This window comes from Podarcis melisellensis (genome assembly GCF_964234715.1).
Source record: "Podarcis melisellensis genome assembly, chromosome: 15".
Lineage (NCBI taxonomy): Eukaryota > Metazoa > Chordata > Lepidosauria > Squamata > Lacertidae > Podarcis > Podarcis melisellensis.
The window spans coordinates 20,742,118-20,770,068 of record NC_138532.1 but is presented as its reverse complement, the minus strand read 5'-3'; the positions used below and the strand labels follow the sequence as shown (position 1 = coordinate 20,770,068).

The 27,951-nt window shown below is 48.2% G+C and overlaps 1 protein-coding gene across 7 annotated transcripts in view; it reads left to right on the top strand.

The window, feature by feature from the left end:
- The window catches only part of USP2 (ubiquitin specific peptidase 2), a 78,162-nt gene extending 51,012 nt beyond the window's left edge, over positions 1–27,150 (top strand). For 6 of the 7 annotated variants that reach the window (XM_081889868.1, XM_081889869.1, XM_081889867.1 and 3 more), the window contains 11 exons: positions 10,827–10,877; positions 15,158–15,281; positions 16,549–16,660; positions 17,512–17,622; positions 18,470–18,534; positions 20,673–20,776; positions 20,905–20,985; positions 21,536–21,614; positions 22,425–22,532; positions 23,979–24,099; positions 24,786–27,150. In XM_081889868.1, coding sequence (XP_081745994.1) covers positions 10,827–10,877; positions 15,158–15,281; positions 16,549–16,660; positions 17,512–17,622; positions 18,470–18,534; positions 20,673–20,776; positions 20,905–20,985; positions 21,536–21,614; positions 22,425–22,532; positions 23,979–24,099; positions 24,786–24,873 — 1,044 coding nt within the window. In that variant the 3' untranslated portion in view covers positions 24,874–27,150. Of the gene's footprint in view, positions 1–336; positions 884–10,826; positions 10,878–15,157; positions 15,282–16,548; positions 16,661–17,511; positions 17,623–18,469; positions 18,535–20,672; positions 20,777–20,904; positions 20,986–21,535; positions 21,615–22,424; positions 22,533–23,978; positions 24,100–24,785 lie in introns of those variants that run through there. The other variant, XM_081889873.1, reaches the window with a different exon arrangement.
- The last annotated feature ends 801 nt before the right edge of the window (positions 27,151–27,951 follow it).

Genomic DNA, 27,951 nt, shown 5'->3' with positions numbered 1-27,951 from the left:
TTCTGTCTGGCTGAGATGAGAGTCATAGTTCCACCCGGAAGAAAAGTTCATCGGCTTCTACACGCCCCCAGTGCCTGCTCTGAGTATGTGTGTGCCTTAAATCGCTGGGCCTGCATAGCCAGGTTGCTACGACGCTCGAGCGCCCAGCAGGACCAGGCAGAGCCACCCGTCACACTTCCCCTTGGCTTCCCCACCCGGCGCAGAAAGTTGCCTACAGCCTTGGCCGTCGGTACCTCCCTGGAGGGAGCCCTCTTCTGTGCAGCCTTGCCTGGGCGTCTGTTCCACCTCCCCTGCTTGATGTCAGAGTGATTCAGGTGCCGTCAGCAGCGGGGAAGGCGAAAGCAGCAGCGGCAGCGGCTTTGCCTGGAGTGACAGCTTTGAGGCGGACCCTGGATTTTAAAGACGCGAGCCGGAGCCGCAGTGTGGAGGGTCGCCCGCGCTCTGCCACACTTCCACGTCCAGCCAGAAGAAGCTGCCAAACTTTTCCTCCCTGCTGGAGAAGAAGCACTTGTGGTTCCGCTTGGGGCAGAAGGCACGCCAAACTCAGCAGCTCCTCTCCCTCTTTTATTCCACTGGGTCCATCTCTGCTTTAGAGGAACGCTGCCTTGCTGTCTGAGCAGGAGGAGCAAGGGGTTGAGAGGAGCAGACCTGTCTGAGTCTCACCTTTCTCCACACCTGGATCTCCTACTGAAGGAAGCCTGTGGGGGGAGAGAGGCGAGGGGTGCCTCCTCGCAGCATGCGGAATTCCTACACGGTCACCCTCCCCGAAGAGCCCCCCGTCTCGCCTTTCTCTGGCATGCCAAAGGAGCTGCGGACCAAGACGCCCATGCCAGGATCGCTGCTGGTCTCTGCCTTTGTGGGTCTGGTGCTCAATAAAACTAAGGTACAGCTCGGCTTCACCACACACACACACACCATCCTCATGGCATTTTCTAAGCTGGGTTTGGCTAGGGGTTTCCCCTGCCTTGCCAGGTGGGTCGGCCACAAATTGCGGGGTGGGTAGGTGGGTCTTGCACCGTATGTGTTAGGTGGGCATGAGTTTAGCAATCTTAACAGTCTGCTCTGTTGCTGCCTGGCAGGAGCCCTGGGTCCTTGTCTCTGCTCTGCTCCTGACTTCACTGTGTGGACTCAGGGTGGAGGCTGAACCCTGCTTTCAGCCTGGGAGGGGGTTAAAGTGTGGGTGCTGCCATAGCAAAGCCAGAAATCGCCTCATTCCTGTTCTTATCACACCTCTAAAGATGGGTGGGTGGGAGAAGCTAAAAGTAGGGAGGTAGTTAACTATCTGCTAGAGCAGAGGACGGTTGTGTGGGTGCAGACGCTCGCTGTCAAAAAGCAGGAGGTCTGCAAGAACTAGAGGCGACAAGGAGACCCTCCCCGCTTTCCTACAGAAGATGGAGTTTGCAAGAGCAGCCTGCAATATGAAGCAATAAGCTGTTAACTCCTGGTACTTAGGTCCCCAGAGTTTCTACTGCGAGACCAACCTTTTGGGTGTTGCTCATTTCTAAGGAGGGGCACAGTTAGAGAGGAGACTGGAAATCACAGCGTTCTTTTTTTTGCCCCCCATCTCACCCCCACCCCCGGGCAGAAAGCCCCAGTAAATTAAAGGGCATGCTCTCAAGATAACTGAGCAGTTAACCTTTCACCTTTTGACCTTTCCTCCCAAGCTCAAACCCTTTCAGTGCTTATTTATGGGTGAAAGTGTGTGTGAGCGAGAAAGAGAGAATGTGCATTCCGAATGCTGGGAGAGTGTTGGTAGTTATTCAGAGTGAATAAAAGCAGAGCATGCAGGAAGGATCTCAGGGGATGTTTGGGGGGAGGGACGGACAGGCGCCAGGACATCTGGGTCTTTCTCCCTCTCCACGTGGCTGTTTGGGGTGTCCTTTCCTCCCTCCGCAAAGCCTGGACCGTTTTGACCTCGTTGGGCCAGTGCCCTTCGGGGAGCGCCTTTGTTCCATGCCGTTACGTAACAGACTCCCTTCCGCCGTGGCACCTGTGGCTCAGGGCAGGTCAGCCCCTTTGTTCGGTCAATGAATGGAGCTGGGCATGTTATGTAAGAGTTGTCCATGCCTCTCTCCCCACAGGCAGCTTGAAACCTCCTTGGCGCCGCTTGCTGAGCTCCAGCAGCTGAGGCCAGCTAGAGAGCTGTGATCCAAGCTGGCCGGGGAAGGGAAAGGAGAGTTCAGTTGTCAGGACAGGGGAGGGGAGGGAGACGGAGGCTGAGCCATTTCTAACCAGGTGGCTGCTGCTGGCGGCATGTGTGGAGAGAGAGTTTTTCTCTCCTCGATGATGCCATAGTGGGTTTCGTTTTGCTAGGGAATGTCTACTACTACTATTATTATTATTATTATTATTATTATTACTATTATTATTAATCAGTGTTTGGTTTTTAAAACACGAGTTGCAGAGCTACCCCATAGTCATAGAATCATAGAACAGTGGAATCAGAAGGAGGACACAAGCGGTCATCTTGTCCAGCCCCTAACAGTGTAACTCAAGCTGGTTTTACATTATGCCCTGCATCCTAAAGGTAAAGGGGTAAAGGGATCCCTGACCATTAGGTCCAGTCATGGCCGACTCTGGGTTTGCGGCGCTCATCTCCCTTTATAGGCCAAGGGAGCCGGCGTACAGCTTCCGGGCCATGTGGCCAGCATGACTAAGCCGCTTCTGGCGAACCAGAGCAGCGCACGGAAACGCCGTTTACCTTCCCGCCGGAGCGGTACCTATTTATCTACTTGCACTTTGACGTGCTTTTGAACTGCTAGGTTGGCAGGAGCAGGGACCGAGCAATGGGAGCTCACCCCGTCGTAGGGATTCGAACCGCCAACCTTCTGATTGGCAAGTCCTAGGCTCTGTGGTTTAACCCACAGCGCCACCCGCGCCCCTTGCCCTGCATCCTACAGTTTTATAAATCTTGATTATGGGGTCCGCAGTCTGCATCAAAACCATTCCCAATACAAGGAACTGCCTACATACTTGGGCAGGGAGTTGGGGCATCATGAGTCCTTTCCCAGCCCAGTGGCGCTGCAGGAAGGGTAGCTGCAGGGTTTAATTTGTCCAAGCTTTGTTCGCTTCCAAACCGGTTTTCAATGCCCCGGCATATCCTGGGGCCTTTGAAACAAGAGAGTTCCGCTTGATGAACATGTACAGAGCGCCTTTCCCAGGAGCACTGCCGTGTAGACACCACTGACCTAGATGGACCCAGTGGCCTAACTCTGTATAAAGCTTATTCTGCCTGTGCTCCCATGGAGACCTGGGTTTCTGGGTCAGAATGGGAGGCATCCGGATAGGTCCCAGATAACGCACACCTGTTCCTTCTGTGCCTGTTTCAGACTGGGAGCGCTGCTTGTGAGGAATTTCCTGGAACAAGGTTCTGGTGCTCAAGGGCAAGCAGTGGCTTTCCCCATCTCTCTCTCTCTCTTTCCCTCTCTCTCCTCCTTCCTCTGGATTCGCGTGGGCTGGCTGTTCATCTGGGGCCGGCCTCTTCCTCTCCATAGCGGAGGAATGCCGGCTGGCTGGTCCCGCATGCTTTGGCGATGCGCCATTCCCCAGCACACTCTCGGTTCCTTGTTCTCTCCTCCGATATTTTTCTGTCTACTCCCTTGGGCTGGGAAGTGTTTCGGGAAGGATGTACGTAGATTAAGCAGGGCTGGGCCACCCCCAGAGACCTCAGAGCATCAGGTCACCTCCGTCACAGCCTCTCCAAACCTCCTTGCCCTTTGACACACATCGTAGGCACCTCTCGTGTCCTTGTCACTGCTCAGAAGAGAACATGGTTCTTCTGGACCTTCTGTGATTGCCAGATCCAGCTAAATTTGTTTAGGTTGCCACCAAACACACTTCCAAGGAAATGCCTTTAGGATGCAAACCCTAAGGTGATGCTATCAGGATCCTTCACTCAGAGCTTGCTTTCAGTGTAATAATTGAGTGGTGCTTAGTGGCTTGTTTGCCATTCAGGATCTAGATGTGGTCATTGCAAAACTGTGTTTATGGTGCCAGGATGCATCCCACTGTATCAGCACAAAAAAGATGCAAGGATGGGTAAGGGGGAACAGCTCAGTTCTCAAAGCTAGTATTCTTTCTCTGACCACCTGTCAGCTAGCATATGCCTTCAGGTTTAGTTATTCAACCAGGGTAGAGTTGGCTAACCATTATTCAGCTTCCGCCAACCCTCTGGCTACATGCTTGCAGTGGATCTCACCAGTGATCTAGTGGTCCAAGATAGCAGGGTGGGTGGGTCGGTGTCAAAGACCCATTACTCTTTCTGCAGCAAGGTCCCTGTCTCCAGCGACCTAAAACCACCCAGTCAGCATGAAAGAGAAGGTTTTTTAGCCACTATCTGCTCCAAAGCTAAGCGTTTAGGAGCACTGAAAACTCCCGGTGCTTCAGCTTCAAGGGAATGGTGCACAAGTTCTGTTGTGTACAATGAAATGTGCAGCCTAAGCCACTCCAGAATAAGATACTGGAGCATTCCAAATTATTTGCCAATGTACGTGCACAGAAAATAGATCTAGCTCAAGTGGAACACATGGAGATCTGCACTGAGCGATGCAATGCATCCCTAATTATTATTGTTGCATAATTATAAGATTACTGTATAAACTTGGAAAGCTGCACAATCTTATAAAGGGTGTGGCTGGATCATGAAGGGACACTACACTGTTGCGTGTGGCTGTTCAACACATACCACAACCATAGCTGATCAAGGCAGACCAGATCAGGAGAGAGGGTTACTGCCTGCTCTCAGTTCTTCAGATGTTTTATCTCAATAGGTATTTTGGACTACAGATCCCATCATTCCTGACCACAGGCCATGCTGCCTGTGGCTGATGGGAACTGGAGTCCAGCAACATTCTGGAGGACAACATCGCTCTCACATTGATCTGACAAGTAGAGAGGAGGGAGATGTTCTCCTCTACCAGGGTGCTAGACTAGCTGGAGGGGTTAAATTTGAGACTGTTCTGTTCCTACCATCACTTCTACTCTTCGCCTGTCTCACAGGTAAGCATCACAGCTGAAGAAGGATAGTGAGGTGGCTACTTTTCCACCACAGAAACCCAAAATCCTCTGCATCAAAGCAAATGTAGTGACTTCAATTACTATCTTAATTTCTCTTTATTCCACCTTGTCCTCAAAGTCGAAGGGCTGGGTCATTGGGTATGTGTGAGTGTGTGTGTTTTCTGCACACATTTTGTCCTTACAACAACCGTGGGTCCCCAGATGTTGTTGAACTACAACTCCCATCACCCCTAGCTAGCAAGGCCAGAGCTCAGGAATGATGGCAGTTGTAATCCAACAACATCTGGGGACCCACAGGTTGAGAACTGCTGAGTTAGACTAAGAGAAATATATACTGACCTTTGATCACCCAGAATGTTTCAAGTGGAGGAGTTTGAACCTAGGTTTCTCCCAGCTGAGTCAAATGCTCCAACTACAGCACCCAAACTGGCTGTGTCAGCGATTTTTAATAGCATGGTTAATAATAAAAATGTTGTTGATAATAATGATAATAAGAGATTAGGTGGGTGGGATTCAGCTAATATTTGTGAAATTAGGGAATCAGGGCTAGGGATGTAGGCATCTGTCTATTTCAATTTCTCTTTTTTTAAAAAAAATCCCAATTTTAAGCTCAGTTTTCCATGCTTTTTCATCAGTTTTTGATTTTTTTAAGTCCTCGTGAAAATTCAGCAGCAATATAGTGCACATTACTCCTACGTATTTTTTTTTACAATTTTATGTATTATTATTATTATTATTATTATTATTATTATTATTATTATTATTACATCTATATCCCACCTTTTCTCCAAGGAGCTCAAGGTGGTGTACGTGATTCTCCCCCTCCCCATTTTGTTCTCACAACAACCCTGTGAGGTAGGTTAGGCTAAGAGACTGTCACTGCCCAAGGCCACCCAATGAGCTTTACAGCTAAGTGGGGATTTGAACCCAGCACCTTAACCACTGCTCCACAACACATCAGCTCCCATTCTATGTAAATATATTTTGTGTAATAACACATTTTAGCAATGTATATTTTTCCTAATATAATGGAACCTTGGTTCTCGAACGCCCTAGTACTCGAACATTTCGGCTTCCAAACGCCGAAAACCCGGAAGTAAGTGTTCCAGTTTTTGAACATTTTTCGGAAGCCCAACATCCAATGCTATTGTTTCCAGGACGCCTGCACCTTGGTTTTTTAACGTTTAACTCAAACGGACTTCCAGAATGGATTACGTTCGAGAACCAGTATACCACTGTATTTGTATTTTCCCTGAGATAATGAGTTTTTTCCTGTTATTTTCACCAGTATATGCATTTTTAAATGCAGTATTTACCTTAGCTCATGCATTTTTGTACACATTACTTGACCGGAGGACTGCACTGCAAAATTCAGAGAAGTGCAAATTTCAAAAGGATGGATGTTTGTTTCGGTTCTCATGCACGAATTGGGCTGAATCGCCTTTCAATGCAAACCGAATTGAATTTCCCCACCATCCTTAATCAGGGCTTGTTATTTCATTAAGGAACCCCAAACCCCTTCCTTCTCTCTCCCCTCCTCTGCCATTCTGTCTACCCTCAGAGATGGAGAATAGGGGTCCACTTGTCCCCATCCCACCCCCCCGATGTGACATGAGGCTGTGTTGCCAGAGCAGAAACGTGTGCTGTTTGAGCCGGTCTATTTTGGGCTGTTGTCAGGAACAGGAGAGGAGGCTGCTTTCCCTCCTACAAACACATGCCAAGTGCTGCTATTTTGGAGCTGGCGAAACAGCAGGGACCTCCTCCTCCTCCTCCTCCTCTTCAGTTTCTGGGGTGCCAGAAATGTAAGGAGGTAAGAAGAAGGGCTGACGCTTTAACCCACTGAACCCCAAACCCAGTCCAGCCTGGGGGGTGGGGTGGGGAACAGGGGCATCCCTCCATTCAGCCTGCAGCCCTAAACCAATTTATGAATTTATATACAGTCATACCTCTTGTTACGTTGGGTTCAGGTTATGTCTTTTCAGGTGGCAACCCAGAAGTATCGGAAAGGGTTACTTCCGGGTTTCGCTGCATGCGCAGATGCGCAAAATGATGTCACGCACATGCGCAGAACGGTGAATCGCAACCCGCGCATGCGCAGACGTGGGTTGCGTTCCTATCAGGTTGTGAACGGGGCTCCGGAACGGATCCCGTTTGCAGACAGAGGTACCACTGTAGTGCATTATAACACACAAACACACACCAACTCTTCGCCCAAAAAAGGCTCCCAGAACAGCTTGCATACAATCAGTTGAAACAAGGCAGTCTCTGCCCCCTCTCACGCCTATGTTCTAAAAGACAAGGGACAAAAGGAAAGAAGGAAGCGGAGGGCAGAGGGGAAAAGGCAAGATCAGGCACCAGCTCTTTAAGTTCTTTCAAGTCCAGCGCTCTCTGTCTGCAGCAGGGATGCCCCACAGGGGCACCGATCCGATCGGAGAGGTTTGCAGTAGAACTAGAAGGAAGACGGCCTCATCGCCCTGCTTCTTTTGCCTTAATTTCTGTTACGCAGGGCTATGCTGCCTCTGCCCATGCAGCCTCTATTCTGCCATCACGGTCAACAGCCATTAATAGGCGGCAGCCTCCAAGACTTTGTCCAATCCAAGACAACCAAAACTGACACAGACATTGCTGGGCAGTTTCAACAAGCTCCCTCTGGTGAGGATTCTAGTCAGCTATATGAGAATAGAACTAGATATACGATTCTGGGTCTTCTGGCCTCCCGCCACTCTCCTCTGTGCCTGATCTGGTGTGGGGAGGGGAGTTTTCTGGAGCAGAGTTGCTTTCCAAGACAGGCATAATCTACAGTCATACCTCATGTTACGGACGCTTCAGGTTACGTGTTTTCAGGTTGCGGACTGCGGGAAACCCGGAAGTACCGGAACAGGTTGCTTCCGGGTTTTGCCACTCACACATACGCAGAAGCACTAAATCGCGCTTTGCACATGCGCAGAAGAACCAAATTGTGCCTGCGCAGACGCGCCGCTTCAGGATGCGAACGCTGCGGGTTGCGGACGTGCCTCCGTCACGGATTATGTCCGCAACTCGAAGTTCCACTGTACGTCGATAGAACTATATAGCCGCATTATTAAACCTGTAACTATAAGAACTGGCGCCCGACCTTGATCTTCCCCTCCTCCCTCCCCATCCCTCTTTCCTCATGTGTTGTGCCCACTCTGAGAGCCTTCTTGGCCGGAGAGCAGGCGATAAATGCTTCAGATGCTATGTCCTGATCCTTGAGATTGAACCCTGGACCTTCTGCACCCACAGCACATGCTCTACCAGGAGCGCGGAATGAAGGCTGTCATCAAGCGCAATGCTTCCAAGCCACCTTTTCTCCCTGTGCCTCGCCTCCTTACAGGCAGGTCTCTGAAGCCACGCAGCAAGCAGAGAGCTCTTAGTGGTTGTCTGCAGTTTCAGCAGGCAGCCTTTATCCAGAACAACCAAGTTCTGCTTTTCCCAAGTTGGGAGCATGGGAAATTGCCTTATATTGAGTCTGACCACTGGTCTATTTAGCTCAATATTGCCTGCACTGATGGACAGTGGCTCTCCTAGGGTTTCAGCTGGGGGTTAGAATGTATTCCCAGCCCACCTGGAAATTGAAGAGCAGATACTCCTTGCATTACCTATGTCAGAGGTGCAAAATGCAGGGATGAAGTTTGTCCTCCCTGCTTTTCCATTCTCTCTTTCCCCACCCCCTGAGCAATGCCCACATGACCTCTGTCCCTCTGCTGGGTGCCAGCTGGATCCATTCCAGGCCCTCTGGGCAGGATTCTGTGTTCCAGGCCCAACAGACTGCCAAGGTGCTGCTGCTGCTTCTGCTGGGGACTTGCCAAGCTCGGTTACTCCCCTGGCTGCTACATTGCCATGTGTGGGGCACCACGTGTACAGGAAATGGGACTTTGGCTTCCCGGGATTTTGCCCTCCTGAACACAAGGTCAACTGAGTGCTTTGCAGACACCTCCATGGGAGGGAAAGGAGTTGATGCAACACTTTGGGTGGCTCTCTCTGCTGTATGTTCCTCTCCTGTTTTTCTTCTTCCAAAGGCCTCCCTTTGCCTTCCCTGTCTTACCGTTTGCTTAAAGCGGTTTTTGCAAAGCGGTTCTCCAGCCAACAAATGTGTACAAAAACCCACCTGCTAAGGTAAAATGCACACGAGGATGCATATATTCATAAAAAAATGCTTTATATTAGGGGAAATTGCTTTGAAAAAATATGTATACAGTACATGTATTAGACAAAGTTTCATGCCGAAATGTGTGTGTGTTTGTGTGTGTATTTGAGTAAATTGGTGACACAGTTTTATTCATTCATTCATTCATTCCCTTCTTCTCTCCTTAGCTTTTCCCCTTGTGTGCTGTTGTTGTTTTTTAGGATTGTACATAAGCCATTCTGGGAGCCATTTTTTGGCTGAATAGCGCGATGCAAATGCTCAGAAAAAATGTAATTAACAAATCTGCACTAAAATGCCTCATGGATTTTTATGAGGATTTTTTGCAAACTACTGTGGAGAACTGAATTTAAGACGAGAGAAGTGAGAAACTGTGATTGACAGGTTCTCTCATCCGTACTTCTTACAAACGACATTATGATCATATACGCACCATCAGAGAGTCCTGAATTTATTTGTTTGTTTGCCTGCTTATTTAATATTTAATTTGTCTGCCGCACCTTTCTCCCAAGTAGGAGAGCCGGTGTAGTATAATGGTTAGAGTGTCAGACTAGGACCTGGGGGACCAGGGCTCCAATCCCACACTCAGCCATGAAACTCACTGGGTGACCTTCGGCCAGTCACTGCCTCTCAGCCTGACCTACCTCACAGGGTTGCTGTGAGGATAAAATGTGGGTGTGGGAGAGAAACATATTATGCCACTTTAAGATAATTGGAGAAAGGTTGGGGTACATATGCAGTAATAAGCAATGCTTTTTTCTGGGGGTACACAGCGGTACACATACCCCTAAACATTTTGTGAATCTTTGTACTTTTGTCCATTTACTATATTTATTTTTCCGATTTGAACTATAAAATGGTGATTTTATCTAGTCAAAATGAGAGTACCCCTAAACAATTTTTTTTAGAAAAAAAAGCACTGGTAATAAATAAATACAGTAAGTTTGCATTCATTCATTCAGCCTTTTGGATTCATTTAATAGGTGAGGGGGAACTCAGGGCCATGCTGGAAGTCCAGGGGCCCTCTGTTCTAGATGAGACAGAGTCTGATTGCCTGAACTTACTTTTGGAAAGGGAAAGCTCTTTGCACATGCACAGAAGCGCCTTCTCTGCCTCTTCCCCACTCCTTTCACCATTACTTCCATATTCTAGGACTGAGCCTGAACGCTTGAAATCTCTTGGCGGAGCCCAAGATATTAATACCCACATCTGCTACAGAGCCTTTGATTCTGTGATAGCAGAAATTTCCCACAGGCTTTGTCAGCTACTGCTAGAGTTGGCACTCATTTCTGGCTCTCAGAGTAGGAAAAAGCAGGGCACTGGCTTTGCTTTGTAGGCTGTTTCTTGATTCACACCACCACCACCACTTTCCCCCCAGTAAGGAACCTTCCCCTTAAGCCTTGCTCCTGCTCAGCAAGTATTGACAAGGGATGTGTCAGGGGTTTGAAGTTCCCTGCAAGCTGTGGGTTTAATGGCCTGAAATCTTTATGCCCGTGATCCCAAATCTTGGGGAGTTTGAACCCCCTTTCTCTTTTGCCTTTGTTTGTTCCCCCACCCCACCCTTGGATTTGGCTGTGTTTGCATATCCACCCGACCCGGAGTTACCACATTCTCACAACCAATGCATGTTCTTCTCTTTTGACAGAATTCCAAAACTGTGCAGGGCCTGACCGGCCTCCGGAACCTCGGCAACACTGTGAGTCCACTCCTCTCTCTTTCCATCCCTGTCCCCCCTCCACTTGGGTATATCTGCACTGGGGCGGGAAAACTGAGCCCACATTCACACTGTGAATGGTACCAGTTCAAAAAGTCCCGTGGCGTTCCCCGCAAAGAATTATGGGAGCTGTAGTTTGTTAAGGGCCCTGAGATTCTCCTCACAGAGCTACAATTCCCTGAGTTCCCTGGGAACAGGAACTGATTGTTAAACCACACTAGTAATTGTAGCTCTGTCGGGGGGTGGGGGGTGGGACAGGGAGGTCTCCTAACAATTCACAACACCCGTAACAAACTGCAGCTCCCAATAATTATTTGGGGAATGCCATGGACCTGTTTAAAGTGGTATGATTCTGCTCTAAGGGTATGGTATGATTGCAGCCTGAGATCTGCTGCTAGGCCTCTGGGTGATTTGAGTAGACCAGAAAGGGGCTTCTGACACCTAGTGTCTAAGAACAGCAAGATGCTGAAAGCTTAAACTACAAATTGCTGGGGGGGGGGAAGACTCTTGGGATGGGGTGAACCAGAAGTGGGTTTTCACATGAAAGGATTTGTGAGTTTTGATAGTGGCGCCGATCACACACTCCTGGGCTGAGCCTACACTTTGCGGCACACCCTGTTCCTTAATTCTTAGTTTATGTATACCCAGTTAGGTCACTCGTTTGCCCTTGGTTCCTATTGGCGAGCTGTGTGGCATTTCAGCATAATAAAAACCAGATATATGGATTGTTTGCATTGCACTTGCAGTGATAGATCCAGACCACCCCTTTAGTTTGCCCACACTTCCTTACCCCCACCTGGGAACTCTGCTATTTAATGCTCAGTTGGAGCAAATGATAATCTGGGTCTTCCCCGGATTGCCATTTGTTCTGATCTATCACTAAAGAGCGGGTTTACGCTGGAAAAGGAGCAGAGCAAAGGGAAAACTTTGTTGTTCCTCCTCTTCCTCCTCACTTTATTTCAGCTATTGCCCCATAATGCAGATGGCAGGACTGAGGCAGAGCTAGAGTGGCTTGTTGAAGCCCACCTCGTAGTGAGATCGTGGCGGAAGCAAGATTCAAAGGGAGAACTCTCCGATTCATATAGCTGAGCCTCTGAATCGCAAGTCCGAACCAAAGCTCTCTGAAATGAACAATTTAAAAAGCAGCGCAAGGTTAAACCCAGTCTCTGGGCTGGTCAAGCACAGAGATCACCGTGGTCTCATTGCTGGGCACTGCTGCTGCTGCTACCTCCTTGCCAAATTCACACTGCTTGGCTCGCCTTGCAGGGAGAGCGTGGCATGACCGCACCACCATGCAGCTACCTCTCAGATCCTCGCACATCAGGCTCCTGGAGCCCCAGGGTGATAGCATGCATGCGCTAGTTTGTATGGCATAATTACCGCCATTGTGATTTGCATGCCGCTTCCTTGTGTATAAAGGGTAAAGGGACCCCTGACCATTAGGTCCAGTCATGACCACTCTGGGGTTGTGGTGCTCATCTCGCTTTATGGCGTACAACTTCCAGGTCATGTGGCCAGCATGGCTAAGCCACTTCTGGCGAACCAGAGCAGCGCACAGAAATGCCATTTACCTTCCCGCCGGAACGGTACCTATTTATCTACTTGCGCTTTGACGTGCTTTCAAACTGCTAGGTTGGCAGGAGCAGGGACCGAGCAACAGGAGCTCACCTCATCGCGGGGATTCGCTGTGGGTTAAACCACAGACCCTAGGACTTGCCGATCAAAAGGTTGGCAGTTCGAATCCCCGCAACGGGGTGAGCCCCCGTTGCTCGGTCTCAGCTCCTGCCAACCTAGCAGTTCGAAAGCACGTCAAGTGCAAGTAGATAAATAGGTACCACTCCGGCAGGAAGGTAAACGGTGTTTCCGTGCGCTGCTCTGGTTCGCCAGAAGTGGCTTGGTCATGCTGGCCACATGACCCGGAAGCTGTATGCCGGCTCCCTCGGCCAATAAAGCGAGATGAGCGCCGCAACCCCAGAGTGGGCCATGACTGGACCTAATGTTCAGGGGTCCCTTTACCTTTTTATCAGAGTTTTTAGGGGGCTAACCAGGCTGGGATAGCTGGGATAGCAGGCTTGTTGTTTTTTGAATGTCTGATGTAGATTTTTCCAATTTCGTTGTTCTGTATGGGATAATGACAATAAAGATTATCATATTGTAAGCAGCGTCTGAGCGCAATAGCGCTGTTCCCAACACGTGAGCCCCAGCAACGGGCGTTCAGAGGCCACATTGCCTCTGGCACTGTAATGAGAACATAGTATGTGGGAAAGTCGTGCACACACAACGCCAGCTGAGCCAGTCACGGCTGAATTAGTGGTGTGGCACTTCTCTGTGCCCGGTGGGTGGGTACCCCGCCAACGCAGGAAATTTCGACAGCTCTTTCCACCGCTGTTTGTCCCTCAGTTCCCCTTTGCTGTGGTGGGAATCCCCTGCCCTTCTGAAGGGCCTTTTTGCAACCGTCTCAGGAAGTTTGTCACCCTCCCACCCCACCAAGCCTCAACCGCTCAGGCCCAAACTCATGAAATTTAATGCTCTTTTAGGTTTAACATGCAGTGCTTGTTTAGAGTTGTTTTTAAGTGCAGGCGCAAACACCTACATGTTGAATTCGGAGGAGCATTTAACCTCACAAGGCCTAATTTGGGCCCGAACAGCTGAGGTTTGCCCATCCAGTAGGTTTCCACACCTGAGCCTTTCAGGAAGAACATTCTTTTCTCAAGGCAGTTCACATGATGTATGAAAGCGCAACGTCAAATGACAATAAATGCGTTTTTGAAAATGTTCCCCGTTGATAAAACTAAGAGGAAGGCATTAAAAATGCAGCCGTCTCACTATCAGATCCCTAGTCACATTTAGGTAAAGTGATAACTGTTAAGTCCCATTTGGAAATATAAGGGTCTGTCTTACATGGATTTTTTTTTATTCCACAGCCTCGCCATCTCAGACACCCACACCCTATGCACACAGAACATTTATGACACTTGAACAGAGAATGCTGGGATCTGTAGTTTACCCCTCTGAAGGTTATAGCACCCTTAAGAAACTATTGTTCCCAGAAGTCTTTGGGGGAAGCCATGTGCTTTTAATGTACAGTATGGTGTGGATGTGATCACAGATATCTTAGTACAGGTGGACTTATACAGATTTTGGTGCTGGCCTCAAACTCAGGGAGGGTGGTGGTGGTAGAGGACAGGGGCAGAGGGGCAAGGCTGACTGCTAACAGAATCACAGCCGACATGGAGGGGAGTTTTAACCCTTTCCCCCCTGCTGCAGTCCTGGGGGAGGGGGACACCTCCTCTGAAGCTGCTGTTTGCTAAACTGGGAGCAGGAGAGAGAATCCACCCACTAGGACAGATGATAGCGTTCTTTCCCAGCACCTGCAGAAGAGGGTTTTTATTAGCCAGGATCACAGCAGGTGAAGGGAGGAAGAATTAAGTTAACGACCAGCTCAGCTTCACCCACTATTTGCATTTAAAAGCAATGCAGATTTGTATCGCCTTTCCCCAGAAGGAGGAATCTTGGTTGAAAGACACACACATTGCAAAAAAAAAAGACTCCAGAGAATTATATGAAATTATTTGTAGTATACTTTTCAGCCATTAAAGGACTCTGGCCCTAAGGGAGCTTTAGCAATAATAAAACATACATTGTCTATGCTTGGGAACTCTCTCTTGAGGGAAGCAAGCTCATCGCTCCCACCATCTCTTTAATGGCCTTTTTTGTATATTTATATATATATATTTTAAAAAGAATCCTTTCCCTTTTCGGAAGGCATTTAGACTGCAAATGGCTGGGGTTCCTTTACTGACCTGATTCTAACATTCTCTTGTATTTTCTTACGGTTCTTACTGCTGCTGGATTATGCCAGTTCCTGCCTTCTGTTTTGGTGCTTTGGCTTGTAAAATTGCAAGCGATACGTTAAAAAGGTTTAATTTATGGTTTCGTTTCTGTTAGCCACCTAACAGAGCTCTTGGTGATGAACGGCAAGATGTATAAATGTTTTACATACCTAAATAAAGTTCTTAGTGCCAAAAATCGCTTGCAAATATGTGTATAGTAGGCAAAATTGCATACCAGAATGCGCACATTAGGACGAATGGGCACTAAAACGCGAACAGATATTTATGATATTTGGATGGGGGGTCACGATCTGTTGCAGAACTGTGGCCAGCTGAATTTGAAATTAGAAAAAGGGGAAAGGAAAAGGAAGTTGACCTATTTTGTCTGTCCTTACACTTCATGCATGTTCATTTGTTTGCCTCCTGTAGTGTTTTATGAACTCAATCCTGCAGTGTCTGAGCAACACCAAAGAGCTCCGAGATTACTGCTTGCAGAACCAGTACGTCCACGACCTGAACAACAAAAGCCGCATGCAGATGGCCCTCATGGCTGGTAAGGACCGTGACATTTCACACACAGGGCAAGCAGCCTTATACCAATTAGGCCCTTGGTCCGCTCGGCTCCATATTGTCAACACTGACTGGCAGCTGCTCTCTCCCCAGAGGTTTCAGACCAGGGTCTTTGCCAGGGGCAGATATGACTTTAAGGCCCCTCCGAGAAGGGTAGGTTGGTTTTTGAGGCAGAAGGAAATTCAGTGCTTCCTCCACAGCTGAGCAAAACGAGAAGCGAGCCTCGAAACGATACAGAAATACAACAATAAGGAACTCTGATGAAACACTAAATGGCTTTTCTGGGTTTCAGTTTTACCCTCTTTGTTGTTCTGTCTCCTCTGCAGCAGGAGATAAACTCCAGTCATGTGTGGTGGACTTGATGAGTCTCCTGAATGCATTTCCTGCCTTCCCAGGAGTGCCAAAATGGGGGTGGACAGCCAGGCATCTGACGGGGGGGGGGGGCATCTCTCGCTAATGTGAGATCTCCATCTGAGACCCAGGAGAGCTGCTGCCAACCAGAGTAGACAGTAGTGAGCTCAGTAGACCAATAGTTGGACCTCTATTTATCTATGGGCTCCTCCCAGATAACCTGTTCACTGGCCAGTCATCTTGATTTGCTTGCACAAAGCTTACACAGAGGTTAGACTATATCCTGATGTATTACGCATTCACTCTAATTTGTTTGCGGGATTGCGGGCAGTATATTGCAATGAGCCTTTGTCCCACATCCATCCTGATTTGTTTGTAGGGTTTTATACATCTTCCCATGAGTCATTTGTTCATCTCACACTTTCCCCTCTCACCTTCCAAACAGCAGTCTGATCCTTTTTTTGCAAAGTGAACTCGTTATACTTGAGCAAGAGAGAGAGAGAGGCCATTTTAATCCACTTTAATTGTGCAAACCTAAATTTCCAGCATGCATGTGATTCTCTTCCACAAAATAGACCGGAGGCAGCCTAAATATTTATAATATATTGCATTTATATCCCAGCCTTTTCTCCAAAGAGCTCCCTCGCTCTCCATTTAATCCCCACAACCATCCTGCGAGGTAGGCTGGGCTGAGAGAGGCAGCCCAAGGTCACCCAATCAAGTTCATGGTCAAGTGGGAATTTGAACCCTGACTAGACTTTAGGGTCTTTCAGATACATTTTGTGAAATAGATTCCATGGCAAAGCCATTGCCTTTCCCTGACAAACCTAACCTTCAAGTATTTTCTCTCTTTCTGCCCCCCCCACCTCCCCAATCACCTTCTCCCTTCCACTGTCCAGAGTTTGCCAAGCTCATCCAGGCATTGTGGACGTCATCCCCCAATGAATCCGTGAGTCCTTCTGAATTCAAGACCCAGATTCAAAGATACGCGCCCCGCTTTGTTGGTTACAAGTAAGAAATGTTACCACCTGCAATTTTCCAATGGACAAAATTATTTGTTGGGTTGCAGGGGGTGGATTAATTAGTGGTCTCCAGATGTAGCCCCTCCGGTCCCTTTTGTTGTGCATTTGTGATGCTTTGTGCATGAGATGGTATCAGGGTAGTTATACGTAATCCCACTTTCAGTACTGTCTGCCCCTGCAAAAGGTTTTCGAGCGGCTATCCTGGTACATGTCCAATTGGTGCGTGTCCTGTTACTTCTGGCTGAAATCCTGGGACCTACCACCAATGTTCCTCCTTTTTATTGTGCTGTAGAGCAGGACCGCCCTTTCAAGTGGCAGTAACGCACAAGCATTGGGGAAACCATTAAATAATAAAGCGGAATGATGTGCAGACGTTCCAGTATAAATTGACGGCTAATGCAGTATTAATGTGTCAATGGCATGTTGCAGAATACACCTGCAAAAAAAACCCAGCCTCAAATATGCTTTTAGCTTGCACCGAGCTTTGGGCTCCTTTATACCCACCCACCCAAAATAACCTGGTGCAGAGTTAGAGCGAGATTCATTTACCGTAGTAGGAATTGCTTCAATGCAGGCATAGCCAGTGTCAGCTGATGTGAAAGGCAGTGTGTGGATGTTTGCAAGGTAGGATCACAAGCTTAGGAACCATGCCATTTAACCCTGCCTGCACCATCCAGTTCTTCCTGCAAAAGGCCTCTGTTTGCCCTGAATTTGGTCTCAGAAGCTGGCTAGGAAGCTGACTAGCCAAGTGGGACTTCCAGCTCTCATGATCCTATCTGGAAGACCTTACCGGCAGCTCTGATGGGGATTAGTTAACGCTTACCTTTCTCTTCTTTGCAGCCAGCAAGACGCACAGGAGTTCCTGCGGTTTCTCCTTGATGGGCTCCACAGTGAGGTGAACCGAGTGCTGGTGCGGCCCAAAGGCAACCAAGACAACCTAGACCATCTCACGTGAGTCGCAGTAGAGTGTGAACTGGGAAGAGCAGGCAGAGAAGGGGGGTGGGCATTGGATTGCGGGTGGCGCTGGCTCCTAAAATGAATTATATTATTAGGGAAAGTTGCTTGCAGAAATGTATATATTGATCAGAACTGCATGGAAAGGGGCTTTTAAAAGAAAATAAAAGCTGCCAACTGATGTGGAAAATGTGGCTTCAGATTGGAAAAATGAGAAATTGTAACTAGGATATGGTACCTGGCTTTGCTTTGCTTTTTCTCCATTGCAATCCCTTTTTTCATTTTGTGTCGTGTCTCTTAGATAGTAAGCTTGAAGGCAGGGAATGTCTTATGATGGACACTTGTGAAGTGCTCTGGGAGCAGTTGGCTGTTTGTTTGTTTTTGCCAAAGAGCAGGATAAAATTATACTTTAAGATATGGTGGTACCTCGGGTTACAGACGCATCAGGTTACAGACTCCACTAACCCAGAAATAGTACCTCGGCTTAAGAACTTTGCTTCAGGATGAGAACAGAAATTGTGCTCCAGCGGCAGCAGGAGGCCCCATTAAGTGGTACCTTAGGTTAAGAACAGTTTCATGTTAAGAACAGACCTCCGGAACAAATTAAGTTCTTAACCAGAGGTACCACTGTACACAGTTGCCCCCACACCTCCTAAATGTATATTTACACCAGTCCTGTAGCGTAGGGTGAGAGTGACTAGCCCAAGGTTGCCCCATGAGCTTTAGGGATTTAAGCTTGCCCAGTTGTAATCCAGCACTCCACACACCCCTGCAGTCTCTCATGTGAGTTCCCTTTGACCCTGGAAGAGCCTTGGATAGACTTTTTCTGTCTCCTTTTTTGCAGCGATGATGAAAAGGGCAGACAGATGTGGATGAAATACCTGGCAAGAGAAGACAGCCGGATTGGGGGTAAGTCTTTGCCAGGAGAGCAGGGCAGGGGGGAACCTGTGGCCCTCCAGCAGCAGCTCCCAGCATCTGAAGGGCCAAAAGTTTCCCCACCTGTGACTTAAAGTGCAGCCCATGAGACTCCAGAACCATTACAGGATGAACTGGGAGTTAGGAGAAGGCATCAGGAGCCCAGGTATGGGTGGTGGTGATTTCAGCTCAGAATTCTGAATGAGACAGGTGCCTTGTCCTGGCATTTCCTGACTCGGCACATTCCCCACAGCATCAAGCATTGCACTAACTGTGTGATTTCAGTTAACATTTTTAATTATTTTTAGATCTTACGCCACATCTCTGCACCATGTGTTCAAAGCAGCATCCTACCACTTTAAGCAGTCTTGGCTTCCCCAGAGAATCCTGGGAACCGTAGTTTTTTTAGGGTTCTGAGCATTGTTAAAGGCAAAGGGACCCCTGACCATTAGGTCCAGTCATGACCGACTCTGGAGTTGCGGCGCTCATCTTGCTTTATTGGCCGAGGGAGCCGGCGTACAGCTTCCGGGTCATGTGGCCAGCATGACTAAGCCGCTTCTGGTGAACCAGAGTAGCGCACGGAAACACCGTTTACCTTCCCGCCAGAGCGGTACCTATTTATCTACTTGCACGTGCTTTTGAACTGCTAGGTTGGCAGGAGCAGGGACCGAGCAACAGGAGCTCACCCCGTCGCGGGGATTTGAACCGCCGACCTTCTGATCGGCAAGTCCTAGGCTCTGTGGTTTAACCCACAGCGCCACCCACGTCCCTCTGAGCATTGTTAGGAGGCTGCTAATCCGCTTGCAGAGCTATAATTTCAGAGTTGCCCAGGGGGAGAGGTCGATGGTTAAACAATTCTGGGAATTGTAGCTCTCTGGGGCAGAAATTGGTCTCCTAACAACTCTTGGTACCATTAACGAATGGTGCTGCTTTAAATGTCTGGTGCAGATGTGGCCTTAGATAGCAGGCCATAGGAGATGGCATGTAAGTAGCAGGGGGTGGGGAGTTAACCCTTTCACCTTCACTGCAGTTGATAAATTTACCTGCCCTTCTTCCATTCCAATGAAGCTGATCTTAGCCTAAGAGGAAAGCTTCATTTGTGCCAATTTTTTAAAAAATGATCTCACAACTATCACCCTCACTTGCTCTCTCACACACACATTTGCTATTTAAATGCTAAAAGTGAGATAGGTTAACTGTACTCAGCATCTAGTTTGTCCCTTAAGAGGCCCTTTCAAGTACAGTTTTGCGCAAAATTGTGCCTTGATGTGGTTATTTAAAATTTGCACACAGAGAACAAAGGCTGGCTTACGGTTTCATCTTGATCCGTAGTGATTTGGCTTAGTGGGGCTGTTTTATCAGAGCAGCTTGAGAAGGCCTTGGATTTCAAAGCTTGTATAGAAAGATAAGGTGACCTGATTCAGGCCCAGGAGTTGAGAAGGCTTTGATGGTCCATCATAGAGCCCAGAAGGCTTTCTGAGTCATTAAAGCTAATTGGGGAGGCTGGATCAAAACCTCAGCCATTAAGAGGCAGGTGGGAGAAGCCTCTCCCCAGGATGGCATCTGAAGTGCAAAATGGAACCCCATAAATTTGGATTCCACCTGCCTAGAAAGCCACAGATTAGCTGCCAGGTGGATCCAAGATATGTTTCTGCCTGAGGTGAAGGACTAGATAGTACTTCTGCCAGGCTAGCAGTTAAATCTTACTTTGGAACTGGCAACAGGACGTGGACCTCTACCGCTCCCAGAAGGCAGCAGGTTAGCTTGGCAGGCAGGTGGGCAGAACAGGCCCTGTGACACACACAGCTCTCCCTACCCCTTAGCATCTGCCACCTGAGGCAATGGCCTCACTCTGTCACATGACTAGCAACCCTAACCCTAACCCAGAGGCCAACACAGAATACCAGTCCTCTGCTGTGAGTAAGGCGGATGGGTTGGTAGAGATGCCAAGTGCCACGCAGAATGGGATTCTGGGACAAGTGTAGTATTCAGGCTCCCAGTTGCCCAGTCTTGTTTGGGGAAGAGGTTGAGTGTTTGGATAGCCTTCACTGATTCGTCCAGCCAACAACAGTGAACCATCCCTCCCTTGCATGTCCCCGCTCTTCATTTTCCCCAACTTTTTGCCTCTTCAGATCTCTTTGTTGGGCAGCTCAAGAGTTCTCTGACGTGCAGTGAGTGTGGCTACTGCTCAACAGCCTTCGATCCCTTCTGGGACCTGTCACTACCCATTGCTAAGGTAACCATGTGCTCTCCATTACTTCCTGGCCACCTTGGTCCTGTTTTGTCTCCCACACCCTTCCATGCCAGCTCTGGTGGAACGCTCTTAACTCCCACCTCTTTGGTGTGTCTTCCCTCTTTTTGCAGAAGAGCTACGGGGAGGTGAACTTGATTGACTGCATGTATCTCTTCACCAAGGAGGACATCCTAGACGGAGATGAGAAACCAGTAAGGGATATTCATGTGCTTTTTTGTTGGCATTTCTCCCAATATATGCATTTGCGCAAGCAGTTTACGTGGGTTTGTACATGATATGCACCTTTGTACACAATTTTTGGTTGGAGAACTGCATCACAAAAATTCAGAGGGGTGAATTTTGAGCAGCAACTTTGGGGGGGGGTTGTGTTTTTAATTTACTGGCTAAGGAAGTGCAAATTTGGTAGGTTTTCTTTAAAAGGCAAACTGAATGAATCCTGCCACCCACTTCCTACTCCAAGCAAATCCAGCCAGCATTTGCTGCTCTTTATCTCTCCCTTTCTCCCTAGTTCTTGGTGGCTGTTGGTGCCCCCAGAGTTGTTGATCATGTTTCCTAGCGGTGCTACTGCACTCCTGTGCGCATATAGGCATAGGTGGACTGGAATGCAGGCAGCTGCCACCTCAAGGGGTAGGAGCCCTGGCCACCAGAAGGGAGAGGAAGAGGAGCTAGCCCAGCCTTATCCCTGTGACACAGCACTTTAATGATATCTTCCCACTAATCAGGATTCCCTTTATTTTCCAGACCTGCTGCCGCTGCAAAGCCAGGACAAAATGCATGAAAAAATTCAGCATCCAGAGGTTCCCAAAGATTTTAGTGTTGCGTATCCTTTGCCTTCCCTGTGGCTGTGTCCTTATTCTAGAGAGCATATAGACAGCAATTGAATCACAGATAGGGGTGGGGGCAGCTGTTCTGCAATAACATCACACAGGGGTTTTGAATTGGGCATAGAATTCAGCATCTCAAGATCTCAGCTTTTAATGTTTTGATTTTAAATGTTCAAGATTCTAGCCCTCATGCTAGCCACAAACCATGAGCAAGGAAGTTTGAGCTGGGGTGGTGAAGGGGGATGGCATTCCAGCGCTGCTTCCTGTATCTCGAAATCCAGTTTGTTGGATGTGTCAAATGAGGGCACCCGGGTTCGAATGTCCAGTTGGCTGGGAGGCTTCTTGTGTGACCTTTGCAAGTCTCTCTCCAGCCCCTTAACCTACCTCTCAGGGTTGTTGTGAGAGGAAGCGAACCTTGTACACCACCCTGAGCAACTTGGAACAAGGGCAGGATAAAAATGTGTCATTAAGTTTTTAAGCATTCAGAATAACAGGACTGGAATAAATTCAAAACTAAGCAAATGCACTTGGTTGGAATAGGCCGTATAGGTCACGGAATCTAGCTTTGTTAGAACTTTGATTTAAAATACAGTAAGGCACACACACAGCCCTGATTATGCTTGATAGAGTAGCCAATTTTCCACGGGTAGCAGGTTGCTTCCAGAAGAGAGCTTCCAGGGAGCCCAGACCCTTCCCTCCAACAATGAGAAACAGGTCAGACAAGTTGCCCAATAGCCTCCTTTCTTTCCCATAATATATTTGTCCTGTTAGTCCGTCTGCTCTTCTTCCTTAACTTCCTATCCCAGACCTGAAGCGTTTCTCTGAAGCAAGGATGCGATCCAGCAAGCTCACCACGTTCGTTAATTTCCCACTCAAGGACTTGGACCTGAGGGAATTTGCATCCCAAAACTGCAGTGAGTGGTTTTTGTTTTTTTTCCTTGCAGGAACCAGAATGGGTGGGAGGAGCCTGAGAGGGGCAAGGTGGGCACTGCAGGTGGGAAGGTTGCGTCAACAATAGGACTTCACATTATCAAGTGCAGCTAAATGGAACCTCCATATACAAGGGCAGTCCATCTCCGAGTGCCAGATGCTGGAGACAAACAAACAAGATAGGCATCACCAACATGCCCTGTGTGAAAGCATCCAAAGGCTTGGCAGCAGCTGTTCAAAGCAGAAGTGTGGACTAGATAGACTTTGGTCCATTCTAGCAGAGCAGTTCTTAGTCCTCTTGTATACACTACAAATCAAATCTTTATTGTTGCGCTAAGTGAGTAGCATTTTATGTACACTATACAGTGGTACCACAGGTTACATACGCTTCAGGTTACATACGCTTCAGGTTACAGACTCCGCTAACCCAGAAATAGTGCTTCAGGTTAAGAACTTTGCTTCAGGATGAGAAGAGAAATTGTGCTCCAGCGGCAGCAGGAGGCCCCATTAGTTAAAGTGGTGCTTCAGGTTAAGAACAGTTTCAGGTTAAGAACGGACCTCCGGAACGAATTAAGTACTTAACCCGAGGTACCACTGTAAAATGAAGCTAGTTTGAAACTGGTTTAACAGTCTTGGCTCCCCACTGGCAGCAGATGAAATGATGGGCCGACAGTGAACATTTAACCTCCTGACAGCTGGGCCGTTGTTGCTTATTGGGAGGATAAAGGGCACGATAACAGAAAGATCATCGTGGTGCAAATGCTTCGGAAGAGCCAGTCCAGTACTCCTGCCGGTGCATTTGCAATTCTCTGGCCTCCCTGCCACCTGACCCCTCTCCCTCCCAATAACAGCAGTAGCTCACCTGTAGGGAGGTCAGGTCATTGCCATCACCCCATAACACCATCCACTTCTGCTCCCTGCTGCCACGCAAAAGCATCTGGGCATTATAAATCCATTATGCTGTTGACCTTTTTTAAATTTTGCTCAGCTGCCCCAGTGCCACAACCCTGCCTAGAATCCCTTGAAGCCACGAGGATTGAACGGGTTTGCCGCTGGTTTCAATAAGAATGGCAACATCTCATGCAAACACACAGAAACACAAACACAGCTAGTTTGTCAAGCAATGCTGTAGGCTCCCCGCAGCCACCTCTCATCTGTTCTGGATGTCCAATTGAAAATGCAGGGGTGGCGAAGAGCTAACCCCCTACCAAACTTCTGCAAAAGTGAAATTTCGAGCCAGCACCAAAAGAATTTTGAGAGTAGCAAAAAAGAGGTGATTGAATAAGACTATAGTAAAATTTCACCAGGGTTTGCCTATGTGATTCATGAAGTCCTGATGCCTGTGTTTCTTCCCCTTTTTACACATTGATAAGTAGAGCACAGAACATGAAAGTGACGCTGTGTGTGCCTGTTTTGTTCTCACCTTGCAGATCATGCTATTTACAACCTGTACGCCGTCTCCAATCACAGTGGGACCACAATGGGAGGTCACTACACAGCCTACTGCAAAAACCCTGTGTCCGGAGAGTGGCATGCCTTCAATGACTCACGGTATATCTAGGACTTCTATATTGGGAGGGGGCTGCAGCTTTCACATGGGGGCCCACAGGAGATTAGCAGCGCCTGTATCTCAAATCTTAGGTTCTACAAATGCTAGAAACATTCTCTTTTTTTAAAAAAAAATGAAAACTGGGAATCAGAGCATTATGGTTCCCTTGCTCCCACCACCAGTGGACATTCATGCTTAGTGGTAGAGCATATGCTTCTTATGCACGCATGCACAATCTCCAGAAACCCAGAAGTCGCATAAAAAGGGGCACAAAAATGGCAAAAAAAGGTGCAAAAGTAGCATCTAGCAATCCTACAAACCTTTGCAAGCGCAATCCCAGGAGTCTTTGCACCAACCTTTGAGGCCTCTGGAGATGAGATTGTTTGGTGGGCAGATGTTTTTGTTTTTAAAAGGGTTTCCCAAGGGTCTCCAGAGGTTTAGAGGGCATTTGCAGGCTTTCTCAATGGTGTTTCCAATTTTTGCAATTTCGCTTAAGCGTGTGGTGCCTCGGAACGTAATCCCCGCATAAACGGGGAGTTGCCCGTACTGGAAAGCAGGGTGCTGGACTCGATGTTCCTTGGTCTAGCAGATCCCTACTTTACGTTCTTATATTATATACATTCCCTGGGGTCCCACCCCAGTGCCGGACCTCAGCCCCCTAACTGCTTTCTCCTCTTTCCCCCTGCAGCGTGACACCGCTCTCCTCAAGCCACGTCCGGAGCAGCGACGCCTACCTGCTTTTCTACGAGCTGGCCAGCCCGTCTTCGCGCATGTAGCTTCCACATGCCCTCCCCCCACCACAAACCCTTGAGGAAAAAAGGAAGAGAGCCGAGCACCAGCTCTCTGATGCAAAAAAAGAAAAGGAAAAAAGGAGGGAGGGACAGAACCCAGGACAATGGTGACTCCAGGGATTTTTTTAAGCCGGGGTGTTTTTTTGTTGTTTTTTTCTTAAAAAAAAAACCCAAAACCAAACAAAAAGGGGGAGAAAGAAAGTCCTAATAAAGCATTGACTAAAGCTGCCGACTTTTACGGAAAGGCCTTTCTCCTGCTCCGGGGCTGTCATCGAAGAGTAGCGTGCCCTTCAGCCTCACGGACGCCGGGGAGAGAACGCCGGAAATGGAGGGCCAGGGGCACCCCACAGCTCCATCACTCCCCTAGTGTTGTCAGGGGTGGTTTTTAACGTTTTCCTTTTCCCCCTCTCTTCCTGCCTCTCTATCTCCCTTTCCCGTGTGTGTGATTCTCTCTTTCATTTCCACCTTTCCCCGCTTTAATAATAAACCGTGAACAGCAGCTCTTGATGGGGCAGGAATCTGTCTGTCCCGTTTTATCCACACAACCCCCACGGCTTGCACCTCCTTCGCCGGGTTCAAAAGTGTGGTGAGAAGGGATCTCGAGCTCTGGACTTGGGCAACGGAATGAGGCGGCCCTGTTTCCTCTCCTCCCCGTGGAACGGCGCCACCCGGAGACGGGCATTGCACCTCGGGGAACTGTTTAATTGCACTACGGTTATGGAACCCAGCCTTGGCGTTTCTGCACCCGCCCACCTCCTGGCATCGTATTGTCTACCCTGTTGGAGGTGTGAGGCAAAGGAGGCCGTTCTTCCAAAGCTGTGAACAAAATGACTGGCTAACCACTTGAGATGCCTGCTGCCTAGGACTGTGCGCTCATGCCACGCAAGCTCACCACAGAGGGCAGCTCTGCAGCTCATCGCAAGCCCACACAGAGCACGGGAGTTGGTTTCCTGCTGTAACCAAGGACCTCAAGTGACTTTTCCTTCACTCCCGGCTCTCGTTTGGAGGGATGCTTCTTGGTTCGGTTTTTTGTTTTATTTTGAAACGAGCTTTCTTTTCTTCCTAATAAAACCCAGGGGCACTTCCAGCTGGATTTGACGGCCTCCAGCAAAGGGCGATGGGTGGTAGATTCCTACCTATCTGTTCTCACAACAGTGCCTTAAAACCTTCCGGGTGAAACGTGAGGTGTTTTTATGTGGACAAAAAACAAACAAACGCCCTTTTCGAAGGAGCGTGAGGTGTAATGCTTTCTTTGCAGTTCCCCTCCACAAAACGCCCACGTGCAAACACACACGCGTATCCCTCTCCTCTCTCCTGTCCTGGGTCAGAGTGAGGCCTGTTCAGAAATGCTTTGGGAAGTTAGTGCAGAGTTTCCAGGAACGCGGTTGCTTAAGTTTTTTTGGTTTTCTGAGGTAACAAGCCCCCGGCACAGGCTGCGTGAGGGCAGTGGCTTCTGCCAGCAATGTGTTTCTCACAAGGAGGCAAAGGACTGGATAACAGCCTTTGGTCAGCCGACAGATGTCAATAACCTTATTTAAACTTTTATTTATTATCTCCTCACACACTCTTTCTCTAACATGCACACACACATGCACAGGTGTTTCAACCCATATGATGTACATGAGAGGAACCCAAAGGGGCTTTTTTAACAGCTTCACGACAGGCGGAAATCCAGTGGGGTGTGCTCTTCGTTGTGTCTGAGTGTTGGACCTGCACTTTATTTTTAGTTTCTCCTATCATGGAGCCTTTAAAGGCAACAAATCTTGGTCAGGGAAGTAAGGAGGAAACCTAACACCCCACCCCACAATATTGAATCAGGCAGACTATTAGATGCCTTACCAGGCATACCGAATGAAATTATTGGCCATGCCAAACCACAAATGGCTTGTAGCATTGAAAATCCCTTTACCCTTCCTTTTTCCTATGAAGTCCTCCCTCAGGATCGCACACAGTCACACCCCACATAACATTCAAAGGGAAGCTCCTTTTTTAATTTTTTTTCTTTAAAAAACAACCTTGTAGCAATTTTCACTCCATTTCAAGATGGCTGACGCTAAGGCCCCAAAGTGGAGAGGGGGCTGGATGGGCAATGCAAGATGTAAATGGTTCGTGTGAGGATGACTTTCTTGTTGTTTTGTGTGTGCTTTTTCCCCCCCAGTTTGACTTAATGGCTTGTTTACTGTGTAAGCAATGATAGGGGAGGGACTTCCTGTGACTCATAAGGGAGACTTGTACAGAAATAAAAATTGTAGCTTGATGAACGCTTCCGTGGATTCTTTATGTTTGTGTTCGCGTGGGTGACTCGGGGTGGACGAATCTTGCATACTTGTTCTTTCTGCCTTAGCTTCAGTTCTTTACATTTCATCAGATTTTTTAAAAAGAAATCCACATGTAGCTCCATCAGCATTTAAGCGCACATTTCTCCATATACAGTGGTACCTCGGGTTAAGTACTTAATTCGTTCCGGAGGTCCGTACTTAACCTGAAACTGTTCTTAACCTGAAGCACCACTTTAGCTAATGGGGCCTCCTGCTGCTGCCGTGCCGCTGGAGCACGATTTCTGTTCTTATCCTGAAGCAAAGTTATTAACCCGAGGTACTATTTCTGGGTTGGCGGAGTCTGTAACCTGAAGCGTGTGTAACCCGAGGTACCACAGTATATATATTTTTAAATGCGGTTTGGAATTCATACGCAAGCAAATTTGGCTCATTTTCCAAGTAAGGACGGTAGAACGCATGGCTAAAAGACATTTGGAAGCCTGAGACAGAGAATCTAAATTGCAACCCACCCCCAGTGTTGATAAAAAATATAGTAAGGTGACTGTAATACTATAATAGCTCTCTAAACATGTCACCTAACTATAAGGTAAACACGTGGGGGGGGGCAGTGCGAGGGGAGCCTCTATCGAACTTGTGTAAGGAGATGTGGATGCTACTCTGGAGTGCAGAGCTAGCACAATCATCCACAGGGTCCTGGGCTCTCATGTTTATTGCACACAGAAAAGGCCAAAAATAAATAAATGAGGTCCAAGTTTAGCCTGAAATCTGACCTCCGACGTGGGCT